The sequence below is a fragment of the Egretta garzetta genome, unplaced genomic scaffold (assembly GCF_000687185.1).
Source record: "Egretta garzetta isolate BGI_Z169 unplaced genomic scaffold, ASM68718v1 scaffold454, whole genome shotgun sequence".
Classification (NCBI taxonomy): Eukaryota; Metazoa; Chordata; class Aves; order Pelecaniformes; family Ardeidae; genus Egretta; species Egretta garzetta.
Genome location: NW_009259429.1, coordinates 990,740 through 1,008,307, shown reverse-complemented (window position 1 = coordinate 1,008,307; position 17,568 = coordinate 990,740). Strand labels below are relative to the sequence as shown.

The 17,568-nt window shown below is 35.7% G+C and overlaps 1 protein-coding gene across 4 annotated transcripts in view; it reads left to right on the top strand.

The window, feature by feature from the left end:
• PPFIA1 (PTPRF interacting protein alpha 1) overlaps window positions 1-17,568 on the top strand; it is a 75,198-nt gene that overhangs the window by 39,122 nt on the left and 18,508 nt on the right. For all 4 annotated transcript variants that reach the window (XM_035892623.1, XM_035892624.1, XM_035892625.1 and 1 more), the window contains 15 exons: window positions 596-670; window positions 1,122-1,223; window positions 1,476-1,697; window positions 2,485-2,631; window positions 3,610-3,744; window positions 4,784-4,867; window positions 5,453-5,584; window positions 7,950-8,012; window positions 9,283-9,362; window positions 9,625-9,757; window positions 10,415-10,638; window positions 11,038-11,272; window positions 14,949-15,100; window positions 15,863-16,035; window positions 16,824-16,917. In XM_035892623.1, the coding sequence (XP_035748516.1) occupies window positions 596-670; window positions 1,122-1,223; window positions 1,476-1,697; window positions 2,485-2,631; window positions 3,610-3,744; window positions 4,784-4,867; window positions 5,453-5,584; window positions 7,950-8,012; window positions 9,283-9,362; window positions 9,625-9,757; window positions 10,415-10,638; window positions 11,038-11,272; window positions 14,949-15,100; window positions 15,863-16,035; window positions 16,824-16,917 (2,051 nt within the window). The remainder of the gene's footprint in view (window positions 1-595; window positions 671-1,121; window positions 1,224-1,475; window positions 1,698-2,484; window positions 2,632-3,609; window positions 3,745-4,783; window positions 4,868-5,452; window positions 5,585-7,949; window positions 8,013-9,282; window positions 9,363-9,624; window positions 9,758-10,414; window positions 10,639-11,037; window positions 11,273-14,948; window positions 15,101-15,862; window positions 16,036-16,823; window positions 16,918-17,568) is intronic.

Below are 17,568 nucleotides of genomic sequence, written 5' to 3'. Positions count from 1 at the left end.
CCTGTGTAATATCAGGATTTAGCCTTCTGATTATGTAATACAAGAAATGGACTAGAGAGAACAGGCGGAGAGGAATCTGCTTACACTGTAATATCAAATAAAGCTGGATTAAAGAAACTCCGCCCTTTAGTTGTGCCTAATGTTGGCAGCAAGATATGCAAGTGGTAAAGTTGACTGTGAATTTTGCTGGCAACTCATACTTTGTCTAACTTTTGTGAACCTTGTGTATAAAGTCTGGCAAATTTTTTTAATTTGAATTCTGCCTCTTCTTCCATGTTGTAAAGAAGCAAAAGCATACACACTGCGTGCCTTACCAAAGGTCAAGCAACTTCTGGATATGTTTAATTCTTGCCTAAATGTACAGGTCATATTGAGATATGATTTGCTTATGACAAAAAAGAAGCAGCTAGATTCTAAGATATGCATTGTTTCTCTAGAAGGTTTTTTGTAGCATATGTTGTAATTAGTACTGACTCAAGATTAAGCAGGTCTCTAAGTGTAATGGAAACAGTGTCATTTATTATCTGAAAGGGCATGGCAATAAATGAAATTGATTTTTTTTTTAATTTCAAATTATTTGAAATTACTCTTTCAGGTAAGGGAGAGGTTACGAGTAGCACTTGAAAGATGTAGCTTATTGGAAGAAGAACTAGGTACTACACATAAAGAGGTAAGCTTTTTTTAAAAAAAGTCTTTGTGTGCATTGTGGGTGTTTAGTCAATATTTGTACACAGTAATTTATTAAGTTATTAAGGTTCACATTCACTTCTTATTTTTTACTTCCCCTTCCCTCCCCGCCCCCCCCCATGGGATAACTCTATTTTTTAACTTAGTCACTTTGAAAGTGTAGGAAAGGAAAAACAAAAAAACCCTAACTCCCATACCACTACCCCCACACCCTCCAAAAAATCGCAACAAAAGTTGTTCCTGTGGCTTTAAAATAATAAATTTTTGGGTTGCAATGCCATAAGTTTTTGAGTACTTGTACCATATGTTATTAATGCGTACCTTGCAGTAGAATCAGTAATTGTCGGTTTGCTCCTTTGCTTTGCAGCTGTTCCTTGTATTATTAGTGAGAAAGGACTTGAAACATATGTATATAAACTTTTCTTTTCTTTTAGTTAATGATTCTGAAAGAGCAAAATAATCAGAAGAAAACACTTCCAGATGGGATGCTGGATATAAATCATGAACAGGAAAATACACCAACTACAAATGGGAAGGTACAGCTATTTACTTTTAGCTGATGTCCAATTTTTTAAAAATTAACTATAATATTTTAATTTTAACCTATAATAAAATATTTTTGAGTGATGATTTAATTAAAAAGTTTCAGTTACTGCAATTTCAACTTTTGCAATCTATCCAATAATAAAATTATTTTGGGTCTGGGGTGTTTACAGGTAAGTAACAGTTTGTTTTTCAAGTCTCTGTGTAACATGCAAATACTTCTTTTCCCCCCTCCCGTTTAATAGCGATCCTCTGATGGTTCCTTATGCCACGATGAAAACCTTGCTAAAGTGATTGAACTCCAAGACATCATAGATAAGCAAAACAAAGAGCAGACACAAATGAAAGAACGTCTTACTGCTTTGTCTAGCAGAGTAACAGAGCTGGAAGAAGATCTGGACACAGCTAGAAAAGACTTAATAAAATCTGAAGAAATGAATACAAAGTTACAGAGGGATGTACGAGAGGTGAGGAATAAACTTTCAAAATTTGGGTAGTTGCAAATGCAACTGCTTTATAACATTTCAGTGTCAGTTACATTTTTGTGCTTTTGAATGCCTTTGGTTTGATAGGTGAGAAGAAAATTGTTTGGACCATGATGGTGCTATTTTCTTATTTCAAAGACCAGTTGCATATGAAAATTTGTCTTCAGAATAAATCTATGACTAACTATGTACTTCACAAATATATTAAGTTAGAGATGTAGCATTGCAAACTTTAACATGTTCTTGAAAAGATGCTTGATCTTGTCAGAAATGCTAATCTTATTTGTGAAGTTTAAATTTTTTATTTTTAAAGATGTATGTGGTTGAAGAATCGCTGTAATTTCAGTGGTGTGATTGACAGGTCCTGTTAATGATGAGTCACTGATCTCCAAGGTCCTATCTATTGCAGTGTACTGTATCCTTATTAAATCGAAAGAGAGCGTGCTTAAATCCAAGTACACTCTCTGACCATCCCGGAAAGTAAAGATTTGCTGTGTTTGTGCCATCATAGCATATAAGTAGCAGATCTGTGGTGTAATATAATAAAGACTAGACTTTTTAAGTATTCACTTCAAAAAAAAAAAAAAAAGTCATTGAGCTTGTAAGCCTAAGTGAGACTATTCTTTCTACTTCATTTTTTTTACTGAGAGAAATAACAGTATATCTGATTTTTTTTTATTAATTATTTTTTGTTTGTGGGTTTTCCCTCCAGTTTAATCACTAAGTAATTATCCTTTATATTCTAAATTCTGTCTTGTGTCTTGCATAGACTATGGCCCAAAAGGAAGACATGGAAGAGCGAATTACAACTCTTGAGAAACGCTACCTCGCTGCACAACGTGAAGCTACATCTGTGCATGACCTCAATGATAAACTTGAAAACGAAATTGCCACTAAAGACTCCATGCATCGACAGGTTGTAAATTGAACTACGATAAAAGTACATTTAGCTCAGCATAAAACTAATGGAAATAATTAATGTTCATACTGTACTAAAGCACTTTGCTTTTAGGAAGATAAATATCATCTATAATGTGCTATTGTTAGCGATTGTTTTTTAGTAACTGGAGGAGTGCATTGTACAGAGTTTTACCTTGGGAATGAAGATGAGGCAGTGTACTGGAGAGAGGAAATGTTTTTGAGTGTTTTAGTGCACTTGCTCATGGTACAGGCAGGGCTGTTGTCCCTGTTAATTGTGGATTTTTAAATTATTCTATGTGTATCCAAGCATCTGTAGTTTCATGTGTGAAAATTACTAATTCTAAGCTAAAACAGTTTTAAAATTTGTGTAGTGTGTAGTGATTTTTATAACCTATAATAGAAGTAAAAGTTGCCTTACCGTGGGAGGAAATCTGACGTGTGTTTGACATGAAGTATTCAGACTTAAAACCCGGAATGGTTGTTTAGCCAATCACTTTCTAACTAGAGGAAGCCAGGCAACTCTTCGTCAACTAGAGAAGTGCCTTTCAGTATAATTTTTAAAAGGAAGTTTTACACACGTTGAATAAAAATAAATTTTGCAGTAATATGTGTAGTGTTACCTAAAATAGGAAGGATTTTTTTCCTTGATGTAACTCAGTCTTAGCACAGCCTTGACATTGAAAATTCACAACTTGCTCTATGCTGCTTCCCATACTGTACCTATGTTTATTTGGTGTTGTAGTTGCTTTCAGAATGCACAAAATTTGCCTGCAGAAAAAAAAAAAATTGTAGAGAAAAAAGTTCTCTCATGTAATGAAGGGGAAGATGCAACATCTTTGGTTATGAAATCAGTTTTGGGCAGTTTGTTCTCCATAGGTCTAGTAAAGGCAGTAAGCTGCATCCTCATGTCCCTCTTCATGAAAATGAATTATCATTTTAACACTAAACATTTGCTGGTCATAATTCTCTGTAGAGTGAAGATAAGAACAGGCAGTTGCAAGAACGATTGGAACTAGCTGAGCAAAAGCTGCAGCAGACTTTGAGAAAAGCTGAAACTTTGCCGGAGGTGGAAGCTGAGCTGGCACAGAGAGTTGCAGCACTTTCAAAGGTGAGTCAATTGGACAGTGTCCTCAAGACTCTCTTCTCTGGTGTCCTGCTACAAGAAATCTGTTCTTAAAGTGTTGGGTTTGTTACACTGTGTTTCTGTTTTTCCTCTAACTAGTTCAGAAAATGTTTCTCCTTTGTTTTCTGTGTTTTCTGTTCATCTCTATGAATACACCCTAATTTACTTTTAAAAATTTTTGCTCTTTGGAACTTGAGCGTGTTTTCTGTTAGCTCTATTACATTACAAAAATGTGTCTCTGAATATTATTTTGTTGCTTCTTATTAAAATTCATTCAATAATAGGCATAAAGTCTTCTAAAACAAGAACTGTTTCTGAAGGGGAACCCCAGATTTCTTCCACTGTTTACCAAGTGAGGAACTTGGGGGGAAAGAGCAGTAATGGTACTCATTAAAATTTTTAGAAGGCTGCAAATGAATAATGAAGTGTGAAGAATTATATATAGTTAACTACAAATGAGCCTTTTCAAGTCTGTGTTTGTGTGCTTTCTCAAGTCTCAGTTTCATTTCTTTCCCTGTTATCTTTCCCATCCCTAACTGATTCTGTAGTCTGACCTTTTGTCTCCTGGACACTCTGCTGCTAAAGATGCTAAAGTATTGGAACTTACCACCAAGCTTAGGAAGGTAGAATTTGTATATTAGTCCTTGTTTCTGCTTGCTGCTTTCTGCTTTGTCATGATTACTAACAAAAGGTCATATTGTCTAGGCTAGCAAGGAAAAGCTGAAAATGCATTTAATTTTTTTTTTTTTAATGGGGATTTGAATGAACTTCTACTGTTGCAAGCTCATTTGCAAATAGTAGTTGATTCATGGTAGTTAGGGGTGAGAGGCTTCATCATTTTGTTACTTACCATGCAAACTCTTACTAGGTCCTTTTACCAACAGAAAGGCATCTGTTCTGCATTTTGTATTCCCATAAATGGCAGTTGCGCAAAGCATGTTAGATATATTACTGTGCTTCAGTGTTTCTATGCTTCTGAAACCTTTTTAAAAAAAAAATTCTAATTTTGCTTTCAAATTGACAGGCTGAGGAGAGACATGGCAATATAGAGGAACGGCTGAGACAGATGGAAGCACAGCTAGAAGAAAAGAATCAAGAACTGCAAAGGGTACTGTACATATTTTTGGCAAGGATACAAAGCTGAAAGAAAGAATCTTACCCCTTCATGGCTGCCTACCATTCAACAAAGCTGTTTTTATTTCTCATCTCTAAAATGAAGCCAGAGTTTAGGCTGGCTGATAGTTGGGAGGTTTGAGCCACTATACCATGGCTAACCTTAAATGTCAAGAAAAAGCTGGAAGTCTCCAATCAGTTTCAAATATGTTTGGAAATACCTAACTGGTAGTCATACTGATAAGGAGAGAGATCAAAAACTTGATGAATTAAATTAATATGGAAGAAACGGTTCCTAGGTTATAAATAATGGAATTGGTTCTGAAACCTGCTTTTTCTTGAAGTGTAAGCTCAGATTTTCAAGCTTCTGATCTTGGAGCAGTTACTGAAGTCTTGAGTCTTCCTTATACTCTCTTACAGATTCATGGGGGTATATACAGTATTCCTTATTTCTTTGGGAAAATATTTCTATTAAAGAAAATGCATTTGGATTAAAGAAAGTTTACTGGTTTTTACAACCTGGAAATGGTTATAGACATTGTAAATTTTAAGGTATTTCAGTAGCTTTTATGTATCCTAGGCTAGACAGAGAGAGAAGATGAACGAAGAGCATAATAAACGTTTGTCAGAAACTGTTGATAAGCTCCTGTCTGAATCTAATGAAAGGCTTCAGCTTCATCTCAAGGAAAGGATGGCTGCCTTGGAAGATAAGGTAACAAGTCACATTCCAGCACGTACATTAATTAGGTGCTCAACATTCTGTAGTGATTTGTGTATTTGGCAATGTGTCTGTAACTTTAGTGAATAAATACTAAATCCTTATTAATAAGTAGTTTCTGTTAAGGCTGGTTTTCCAGTGTGGATTTTGAAAATAAGTTCTTAAAATTCTATATTTTTTTTGAGATTTTTCCCTGGGCATTGTACTACAGTGTTGAGAAGACATCTTTTAAGAAGCTTTATGCTTTCTTAGTTGACTGGTGTGGACTACATAAATAGGCTCATCCAGTGTAGTACAGGAAGTCCAAAGCATTCAGACTAGAACTTTGACATTTTCAGTTCAGTTTCTTTTATTTCCCACTGCTTTTTCCTGTACCAGTTACCCCGAGTCATTGTGGGATTCTTGCAAGTTGAAACAATCTTGCATTTTTTTCCCAGGTAGATAATTTTGAGACAGGTTAACTGAATGTAAATCGGTTGCTCCCTGGGTTGTCAGTGTACATCATAGAGCGTTCCCCTGTATTCAATTAATCTTTAACTCATGACATAATTTAGTCTGTTTCTTTCCTTTCTGCTTTTGGATCTAGGTCCTTACGGATTTTTCTTCCATGCGTGTCTTAAAGGATTCCCTTATTCTGCATCGAACAAAGCAGTGTCTTCTAGCACTTCGCTTGATGCTGACTTTGAATTGCATTGTCTTAGATTAAAAAAATACTTAGTTTCTTTTACTGGAGGGTGAAATGACCATCTGGGAAAATGTTTCAATAAAAGCTGAGTGGCTTTTGTTTTAAAGCCATGGCAATAAAATGCTTCAGTTGCAATATATGATGATGTATTCAGACTTTAAAAAATGTGTACTTTCTCTTGTGTTCACGTCAACTCAGTTCTCATCCCTAAACTATCGGTCAGGTACCTGACATTTCTTTCTGGAATTCCAGGGCTTGTGCTCCCCTCAGATCATTACAAAGATTTAGTTTGGTCTTTTCCCTGCTTGCGCTATGGGAGCTGCAAGGAATCGGGTAGTGCAGAACAAATTTTTGAGAATCAGTAGGACTTCTGAGTTAATGATAAAGGTCCTTATTGTCTGGCATCTAAAGCCGCAAACTTTGTCTTTCGGTTTTTCGTTGACATCACTAATTTCAAGATCACGAACTGCTCCTAGTACGCCAGAAATTCTTGTTATGGGCCTTGTTATGACTTCAACAAGGTTGCTTTAACAGTCTTTATAAATTCAATTTCTGAAAAACACCTGACTGCATTTTATTTTTTCAAATGCTTGAATACTTGGGGGAGCGGTCTTACGGTTAACCCAAACTCCCCTTTAGTCACCAAACCCTAACTATGTTCATGAATAATGAGGAAAATGTAGCTGTCCTTTGTTGTAAGTAACAGCTTCTAGAAAAGTATTCTTGCTGTGGCTTCCAGCTCATTCTTTTATAAGTTGGGAAGAAACATGCAGGTAAAATTTTAAGACTTTGTTCTGATCACTTGGGCTTTTTTCCTGGAATGATTTTTTTTTTTTGTTCATGTATGAAACTTTATTACACGTTTATGATGCAAATAATGGTATTACTTAATACAAGGAAATATGTTTAGTGGAACTTCTTGGCAAGGGTAGAAAAGAAAAAGAAAAAGTCCCAGTTATAAGTTTCCTATTAGAAGGGGGAGGTGTTTTTTTTTTTGTCTTGGTATCACATACTACAGTCAAATACAGTAGCTGAAATTCTTTGATTGTGTGGCTCTCAAATGTTTTTTAATTCTCAGGTGGTTCTTAGTCTGAATTTGGAAACTCCTTTGAGTAAAGAGATTGTAGTAGTTATAAGTATTTATATTTACTGGAGTGGTTTAGAAGTTATGGTATAACTGTAAAGACAACAGCTCTGGTGTTAATGAAGGCCCATAAGTGACTGAGTGTTGCCGTTTTGGAGGTACAGTACATCCAAGAAATTACTGTATTGTAATTTTGTAGGTCAGGCAACTGAAAATAAAATGAAAGCCTAATGATAACAGCTGGTAATGCCTTAGTAACTGCTCAGTGAATTACTTTGAATTATTTTAGCTGCCTGATTATTCCTTTTTTTTTTTACCATTTTTTTCAAATGGAGCTTTAAAAGGCTGGTATTGGTATTAAATTTTTGTGGAACTTGCACTATTACTAAATCCATTATTTAGAGGGCTGTACACCTGAAAGGATGAGCTTTCAACTATAGTCAAAGTGAAATGATGTAAGCAGTAAAGTATCTGTAACTTAAGATGCATCTGTATAATGTTGACTGAAATTTTTTGATACTCGCCTTGGTTATGGTTTAAGAGACAAAAGCTTTTATAAGTAACATAATTTGTGATACATTTTATTTTAGAATTCACTTCTTCGAGAAATTGAAAATGCAAAAAAACAGATAGAGGAACTTCAGCATGAAAAGGTATAATACACGTTTCTGAAATACTGTATTGGAAAATAATCGCTGCATTGCTACATAGCAGAACCAGGTTTGCATTCCCCCACACGTTACCTGGTCTGTTTAAAAGTAAAAGTAATTGCTTACCTGATGGTATTGTGTGCCTCAGTTTTATGATCATTTTATAGGTAATACAGAGCTTTTTACTCAAAAGACTTATCACACTTCTGAATTTGTAAAGTGGCTGGATATGCTGGCAATTTACCAAAGTTTGAAGATTACGTAGAGGTTTTTATACTGTTGTACATATAACCTTGAACTGTAAAAAGAAAAGAGAAATACTTTTAATGTTGGGTATTTTCCCATAATTTTTTTTTTTCTTAAAGCATTGGGTATCATGAAATGCTTGTTCGACTGATAAAAAAATCTTCAAAGTTTTAAGAAGTAGGGGGCAGGGAGAGGAATATTTATTAGAGTTGGCTGTTCCTTTGCAATAGCAGCTGGCTGGTGTTTTGCTTGTCCTGGAACTGACAAGTTCCCTTCTCGAACAATAGTGGTGGGGCCTTTCAGTTCTTTGCATCCTTAAGCAGTGGCAGTTGATTTTGTGGTCACACTATCTCTTCTGAAATAATGCTTGTTATTGCTTATTAAATCACAGGTGTACTGCATCTCCCCAAATCATTCTAGTAAGTAGCTAGGCCAAACTAGAGGCTGTGCTTCTATAATAAAATGAAGAACGCATTCAGAATATTTTGCAAAATGTGCTTTGAATTTTTGTATGTGTAGGCCAGCAGTTTTCACACAAGGCACAGATGTTCATCATCAGCCACTTTATTAGTTTTTTGTTGTTTTCTTATTTATTTCTCTCTTGTTAAATTCTGAGTTTCTAGAGCATGCAAAAATGTCCAAGTTAAAAGTAAATGTATTTAGAACCTTTGTGCACAGAGCTTGAAAAAATCTTCTTGTTTCTTATTAAATATTATCACCTAATTATAGTAAAGTTAGTAATACGTGACTTTTATTTAGTAGCTGTTTTTAAAATATACATTGTCATTACCTAGAGTCACAGTGTAGAGAGGCAAAAGAGTTATTCTTGGATGCCCTTTTGTGATGGTGCTGCATTGCATATAGCAAAAACAATTTTTACATTTTACATCAGAGGGGTATGTTTTAAAACCTGTTATTTCTGAGTTTTGTAGAAATGAGATGAAATAACTAAATGTTAGTTCAAAACTGGTATTTGACACTTTTTTTTAAGCATGTTGTTATGTATTTTATCTATTTATTTTTACAGGATCAACTCGTATTAAATGTTGAAGCATTAAGGGCTGAAAATGACCAAGTGAGACTCAGAGCCACATCACATCATCACAGGTACCAGCACTTAACTGTAGTTATTTTTTTTTTTTCTCATTTATTTGAAGTCACTTTGCTAAATGTAATTTTGAGTATTATAACTGAAAATACTTAAGTCACAGCTATGAAATGTATTCTTTATAGAGCATATAAAGCAGTTTTTATACTGCTTAAAAAAACCCCAGCACTGGTGGGACAGTAGGAATCATTTGGGCGGGTTTTTTTGGTTTGTTTTCCAACTTCCCTCTACCTTCGTAAGGATAAAATGTTTGTGTTCTAGCCGACCAGACTTCAGATACCCTATGACATCTTCATCTGTGGCTGACAGTCATACAGACTCTTATGGCACCTCATCAGTGTTAAGGCGTCCCCAGAAAGGACGCTTGGCTGCTCTCAGAGATGAACCTTCAAAGGTAACAGAACTCTGAAATTAAAATAAAAATAAAACTTCGGTAACAAAGTAGATTAGATGAGGCTAATCTATTGCAAGGAGTTTTTAGAATAGGAGTGCATAGCAATAAAACTGCTGGATTTTATATAGCCTGTTTTACTAACTAATGCACAGCTACTACTCTTTTTAATTATTAGCAAATAATTGCAAAATTGGGATTTTAAAGTCCAATTTGTTTTAAGTATGATAAGCCTGCAAAATATAATTTGAAACAGTCCTACTTTTGTGCCTTATCTACTTATCTACCGTGTTACTGTTCTGCAAGCAATTTCAAGTCCCTTTCAGGACACAAGTTCTCATTACGTAAAGCCGATTCCATATTCTCATTGGATTTGATAGCAAAAATCTACCATTTAGACTGTATGTAGCCAAGATATGTAATGTTTTCATTTATTCAATGGGGCTGTCCTTTTTAAATTTCACTTAACTGCAAGATGTAAAGTTTTCTACAATGTAGCTTTTTTTACATTTCTCTAAAAATTGCTGTCTTGATGGATGAATTCAGTGCGTAAGTGGGCTTTTTAAAAATTATTTTAAACATCTTGAAAAACACTAGCAATGTCATGTCCTTCCCGTTTGAGTTTGGAATTTTTTTTTTTTTTTTTTTTTATTCTCTTAGGTTCAAACTCTGAACGAGCAGGACTGGGAGCGAGCCCAGCAAGCAAGTGTATTGGCAAATGTGGCACAAGCATTTGAAAGTGATGTTGATGTGTCTGACCTTGAGGATGATAGGGAGACTATATTCAGTTCAGTTGATCTGCTATCGCCGAGTGGTCAGGCTGATGCTCAGACTTTGGCCATGATGCTTCAAGAACAGTTGGATGCAATCAACAAAGAGATTAGGTATGGTCTGTCTGCTGTTAGGGTTTTGATAAAAATGAATGTCTGCAATACTAGAAATCCTTTTGGTGTGGTTACTCAGAAAATAGTGCTTGCCCATTCAGTTTCCCTGGGGGCAATTGACAAGAAGTAACTCGTTTGCTGATGCCTAAGTACTCTTTTTGGGTTCTTTGTCTTTACTCCCGCTTACAGAAGGGATTGTGTATTACTAGTCTGACAGAAATCCCTGCATGATGGTGGTAGCAGTAGTGTTTACCACTTTTTTCAGATTGGATTAGAAGATTTTCAGTGTAGCTGTTTTGTCTGCCAAGTGCTGCTTTCTTTCTGATGCCTGAGTCAGCCTTTCTGTTTTTATGGTGCTTGTTTGAATGTCATGTTCCTTTGAAACTTTTTTTCTTTTAGACTTATACAAGAAGAAAAGGAAAACACAGAGCAGCGTGCAGAGGAGATTGAAAGCAGAGTGGGTAGTGGAAGTTTGGATGCCCATGGCCGATTCCGGTCCATGAGCTCCATTCCTCCTCCCTATGCAAGTGGTTCACTTGCTGGTTCTTCCCCGCCTGGCAGTGGCCGTTCCACCCCAAGGCGGATTCCACATAGTCCAGCTCGGGAGGTGGATAGACTAGGTATCATGACACTGGTAAGTATCCACTGACTTAGCTTTTTGGAAGAGTGTTCCTTTTCTCTAGGAAATGGGCTGTTTGATTTCCCCTTCCTCTCCTTCTTACTCAGCTGTATTTTTCCTTTCTCTAGGTTTTTCTACTGCTTCCTTTCAACTTCTATAAAAAGTGTAAGATACAGTCATAATGATTAGGAAAAACGTTCAGAACTCAAGTCTATTATTTGGTCAACATCTCATGCCTAAGTATTCCTTCTGTTGTCATGGTCTTTCTTCTGACTCCTCTTCCTAGAAGAAATAATGTTTTCTTTTCAACCCCTGGTACAGCAACAAGTTTCTCCCTTTGCTTTAAAATTAATTTTTAGCAGTCCACTATTCTACTAAATACTCAGCTAAAAAGTGATTTACCTATATTGCATTACTCTTGAAGATTGTGAAGGTATCACAGCTGGTTTAATATTAATGGGTGCTAGTGTCTTGTTTTAGCCTATTAAGACTGTGAAGTAAAAGAAGTATCCGTTAGACCTAGCAGCTGATGTAGTAGTAGCTTGGGCTTAGCAGTTCAGCAAGTAGAGAAAGATGGATCCATTCTTTTGACATTCATATGACTGCTTATTAAATGAATCCTTCTAAGAGCTGCTGTATGCATGTAAACCTATCTGTAAAAACAAGATACAAGTTTTCTACTTTTTTGTTTTTACGTAAATGTTAAGCAAACCTAACAGTTTCTCATATGTGGAATACCTTTCATTAAGGAGTATCTTGGATACATGTATTTATTCGCAAGCAGTCTCCAGGAAATGCTTCTTCTCCAACTTAGCTCTAGATATATTACTTTGTCTCCAGACTTGCATGTGCATTTGGAAACTGCACTTACTAGTTGTACATGCAACATCATACTTAGTACACCTTATTGTCTTGGATTACTGCACTCATATCATGCCTATACCATACCAATTCATAGACAAGGAATGCTGTCCATCACTGTAAGAGCAGGTGGACTGTAATTGGCTCATTTAGGTCTCTTACAGGAGTGTTTAAAACCAAGTATTTTGGCTAATTACTTTGCTGGCTTTTTAAAATGAAAGTGTACATATACCAGAAAGTCTGTTTTTTTCATAAAAAGGAATCATTTTGCCTTTCTTGCATTTTGGAAAAAACCCCCACACATTATACTAGCTCTAGCTGTATATCCAGAGTCAAGCACACTTCTTCTACAGAAACTAAAACACTTCAAAATGTGGAGTGCTTTATATCCTAACTTTTCACAGTAGTGAGTAGTTAAGCTAAGTAGTTCTTTTACAGAAAACCATATGCAAATTTAAGTAGCTATTTCCATGAAAACCAGATCAGAAGAATGTGTGTCTTATATTAAATTTTAATGTAAGTGAACAAAAGTAAAATAATTAGTTCGTTTTGGATTGTAAGACTTGTAACTCAAAGGCACTTGATCCATTAGTTGCAGTTGCATTTGTCTGATGTTTTGGTACCTGGCAACTGATTTGTGACAGCTTTTGTGAAAGCAGGAAAACACGAAGCTATGCTTCTAGAATCACAAAACAAGAGCTTTCTAGAAACTTTTGGAATGGCTATTATGAATTATCAGACTGAGTTCTTTTGGATTTTTTTGATGTTTTAATAGAAAGTTGCATTAGTTTATGAGCACGATGGCAGCATTAGCTTAACACTAACTGCAGTAGTGGTTTTGAAAACCCTTTGTGATTAAAATAGCATCAACATGATAAATTGTGGAACAGTTCTTGTGGACAGTTTTCATTCCATATGGTAAACATTTTCATTTTTATGGGTTATCAGATTTAATAGATGGAAGATCCAGCAAGGGTAAAATGAGTTGTCTGCGCTTTGTCTAAGAAGTTGAGGAGGGCCTAGATGAAGGTCCCTTCCAACCCATAGTAATCTATGGCCAGATTGAGCAAAAATTTACATATTAATGCTGCGTAGTTTGCATGTATTCTAAATAAAAAATTATTACAAGTTGTCATTTGTGGGAGGGCAACAACACACAGCTCCCCCACCAAACTTCAAAGGGGACAGTCATTTCAAATAATTTGTCACCAAATGCAATGATAATTATTAAACGAATTATCTCAATTAAACTGTTGTCAGCTTCAGTCTGAATAACTTGATCACTTGCTGCCTTGCTCTGTGCACTGGCAAACGTGGGAAGTACCTAGGAAGTGAGATACTGTGGCTTCTGGAGTGGATGGAGGATAAAATACAGTTGGTGGTAGGCTCTTGCTCAAACATTCCAGCACTTTAAGCTTAGTAAAAAGAACAGAATACTGTTACTGTATAGAAATCAGCTCTTCTTGGCACTCCATCTTTCACAGTAGTAAAGTATGGCTGCTTTATGCTATGGAGGAAACAACTGCAGAAGTCACTAAGGTGTGAGAAGGGACTAGAAGCCTGCTATGGCTACCGTGTAGGTCATATAGGTCAAGGCAAGTCCTTGACATATGACTGGAAATCCTCTCACTTTTTGCAAACAGCACCTTACGCCCCCATGTACTTTAAGGTTTTTCTTGCTGAAGATAATGCACGTTTTATATACTAATTTGCCTGTGCTACCAGTGCATTGAAATAGCTACGGTACTTTTGTAGATAAGCAACTCTAAGTCTTGAGGTTTTTTTTTTTCTTCCTTTTCCCCTCTTCTGAGATACATTTAAGTAATTTGTGATTCGAAGAGTACTTCATAATCAGTATCTTTCTCTGTGCCATTGCTGTAATTGTTATTTATATTCTCCCTAATATGTTTTGTCTGTACTAGTTTCAGTCTGTGCTACAGTTTACAGTAAATACGGCTTTTCTAAATTTCTTTTCTTTGCATGCATCTGTCAGCCTAGTGATTTAAGGAAACACCGTAGAAAGGTAAAACTCTTCAGTTTATTTACTGGTGTGCCCCTTCATTTCCTTCCCTGTGCCCAAACTCATTAATGAGTAACAGGAGCATAAAAGAAAGCATTTGCAGGGTAACCCTATAATAAAGCAAGATTATATGCTCTTTGATATTAAATGTAAAATGGTTTATCATCTTAACATAAGTGTGGGTTTGTTTTGTGGGTTTTTTTTGTTTGGCTTTTTTTGCTGATGTGGGGGACTGTTGTGTTGCTTTCTGTTTGTAACCACTATTTTGCTAGTCTTCATGAAACAATATTTAATTTTAAAGATCTATTAGTGCACACGCAAATAAGTCTTAATTTCTGTTATTCAGACTTTAAGATAAGCCATAGCCACAAGTATGTAGAAACTGACTTCATAGAATTGGTAATCTTGCTAATGATTATCTAAACACATAACAGTGAGAATTGAGATGCCTTCTTTTCACAGGACTGTTTGGCTTTCTGTCTTTGCACTTGCGTAAACTGAAGTTGAGTGTATTAGTTTTATGGAGCTGAAGACATTACTTTTATTCATTCATAGAGTTAAGAAATAAAGATGAGTGCTACTTGCTCATTTCAGTAGCTAAGAATGGAATTTACTAGTTTGTCACTGAAGGTAACAGAAAACCCAGAAAGAAGTCAATCAAAAAATAGGCAACTGCAGAATGATAAGGGCAAGAGTCATCCTTTAACACTGAAATAATTTATTTTTTCCATCAATGTTTTATGTAGTGTTGATATTGCATTCATGTTTTGGCATTTCCAATTAACCCCTCAAGCTTTCATTTTCCATTAGTCTCCATCTTCTAGAGAAGAGGTACGAGATGATAAAACCACAATAAAATGTGAAACATCACCACCTTCTTCACCTCGATCTTTGCGTTTGGACAGAGTCCAAAAAGGAGCTTTGCATACAGTGAGCCATGAAGATATCAGGGACATAAGAAAGTAAGTAGCTGCGAATAAGTCAGGCCTACCAGTAACTTAGTATTTCAGATCATCAGAATAAAACCCTAAAACTGCAAAGCTGTTCAACCTGTAGGATTTTAGTTTAGATATTGAAGTGTTTCGTAAAAGTAGAGTATGAACATATAAATGGGTGACTATGATACATAAACAATAAGGATACAGATTTTGTTAATAATCAGAAATGGCTTTATGTGAAGAACTCTTCTGGTATTCAAGGTCTGCATTAAGTTTGCTTCATGTTTAGGAAATGAAAGATGTATAATTCCAGTTGTCTTTCATAGGTTGGAATTTAGCTATAAATTTAGACGTAAGTTGCAAAATGACAATCATTTTGATTTACAGGTGTTCTCTTCAAAGTATCTGAGATAGATTCCACTCAAGTATTTCAAACTTCCATTATCTGCCTTGATTTGTCAGGAACTCGCATTGTCAACTTTGGTCTCTCTGAATTGCACTTTAAACACTTTATTTCTTAAAATAAGAATTGACTTGTAGTTCCATACTATACCATATTAATATTATATCCCTTCCTTTCTTACATGATTTAGTTGTTTCCACTGTTTTTACTGTTTAATGACAGGTATTTTTCTTTTCATAACTCATGAAGAGGCGAAATTAGATGTCATTAGGCAGTTACTGAGCTTTCGTTAACTTGCACAGAAATCTGAACTTGTCTCCCACTGTGTTAGGCCAGTGATTTTGTTGTACATGTGCTCCTTTATGACTCCTTTTTTTGTAAAGTTCAACAGGCTCACAAGATGGGCAAACAAGTAATCCTAGTAGCAGCAATAGTAGCCAAGATTCCCTTCATAAAGCCCCCAAAAAGAAGGGGATCAAATCTTCTATTGGCCGCTTGTTTGGCAAGAAAGAAAAGGGACGACCTGGACAAACAAGCAAGGAAACATTAGGACAAGGTTGGTTTGCTTTTGGGTTTGGTTTTTTGTTGGGCTTTTTTGGTTTGGGGTTTTTTTTCCACAGTAAGAGAGAATGAAAGACTGACTTTTATGATGTATGTATCAGTACGTGCATATTTATGACTGATTATTTTGATGCTGATGTACAGCATTTTTTGGAACTAGTGACACTGAATCTTCTGGTAGGTCCTTTTATGAGTGTAGGATGCAAGTTCAGCTGGTCAGGTGTTGTTGTCATTTAGTCTCATGTAGCCAGCTTATTGAAACTCACTGAACTGTTATGACTTGTTTTCTGAACCAAAAATTTCAGCTGTATCTTGGAAGTGAGAGGGACTTTTGTTAGTATTGACACCAATATGTCATGTCTTCACTTTGGACCCAAAGGAGCTCCTTTGAAACAAACCAGCTGGCTTAGCAAATGCCATAGTTAACCTTTCTCTCTGGCATAATTTTTTGCATAAAGCATGACACCATCTATAAGTGATATGGGAACGCTGAGAATCCATCTTACAGGGGGTTGAAATATGAGGTTCTCAGTGTGACTCTAGCTGGTTTTAGACAGCACCTATCTGAGTCCATAACAATGTGATTTTCCTATTTTTATACACCATTTTGATGGGCATTAATTCAACTAGAAAATAGTGATAGATGGGCTTGGAGGCCTGGCTTTCTGCGTTTCTGATCAGTAACATTACAAAGGATTAAATAGGAAAGCAGCAGTGATTTTTGAGTTATAACTGGCCAAAATCGAGATAACAAGACTGATATTTTGATTGGTTTTTTTGTAGTTGGCATGGCAGAAGCAGATAGTTCCTCTCAGGATGCATTAGGTCTCAGCAAGCTTGGAGGTCAGGCAGAAAAGAACAGGAAAATGCAGAAAAAGTAAGTTATTTAATATTTTTAATCCTCTGTTGTTAAGATACTGCTTTGTTTAAAAATCTTTTGTTGTCTTTGGTTAGTTTGTTTTCAGGTATTTTTGCCTAGTATGGCAAAAATATGGCTCTGTAGCATTTTTTAACTTTTTTTTTTCCCCAGAAAATTAATAGTAGCATAGGTTGTGGTAAGTTTGAAATAAATTTCAGTGCTGAAAGCTTATTGTTGAAATTCTGGAATAAACAAACTTCGAGATAAAAGTGGACTCTTATCAAACCTTCCCCCAAATTTGTTATATTAATACCTGCTTTGGGTTTAATTAATTTGGAAGACTTCCCAAAGTTGTCTTGGGCTGTTACTTGCTCCAGAGTGTGAAAGAGTTGACAGAGTGAAAGCATGAGATGTTCTGTACAGCCATCCTTCTGTATGCGTTTGCTGGTTCCTTCCTAGCAGGTGACTCTGAAAATATTTCCTTTTGTGTTGCTCACTGCTGCTGTGTTCGCTAATTTTCTTACTTCTGTTTGATGCTGTCTTGACATTTTCTCTCATATATTTTAACAGCCAAAATCTTTTCTCCTTGCACCACATAACCCAATTTCCTGGTTTTTAATATTTTGTGACTATTTCCTTTTTTATGGCAACTTTTAGCTATGCAGTTAC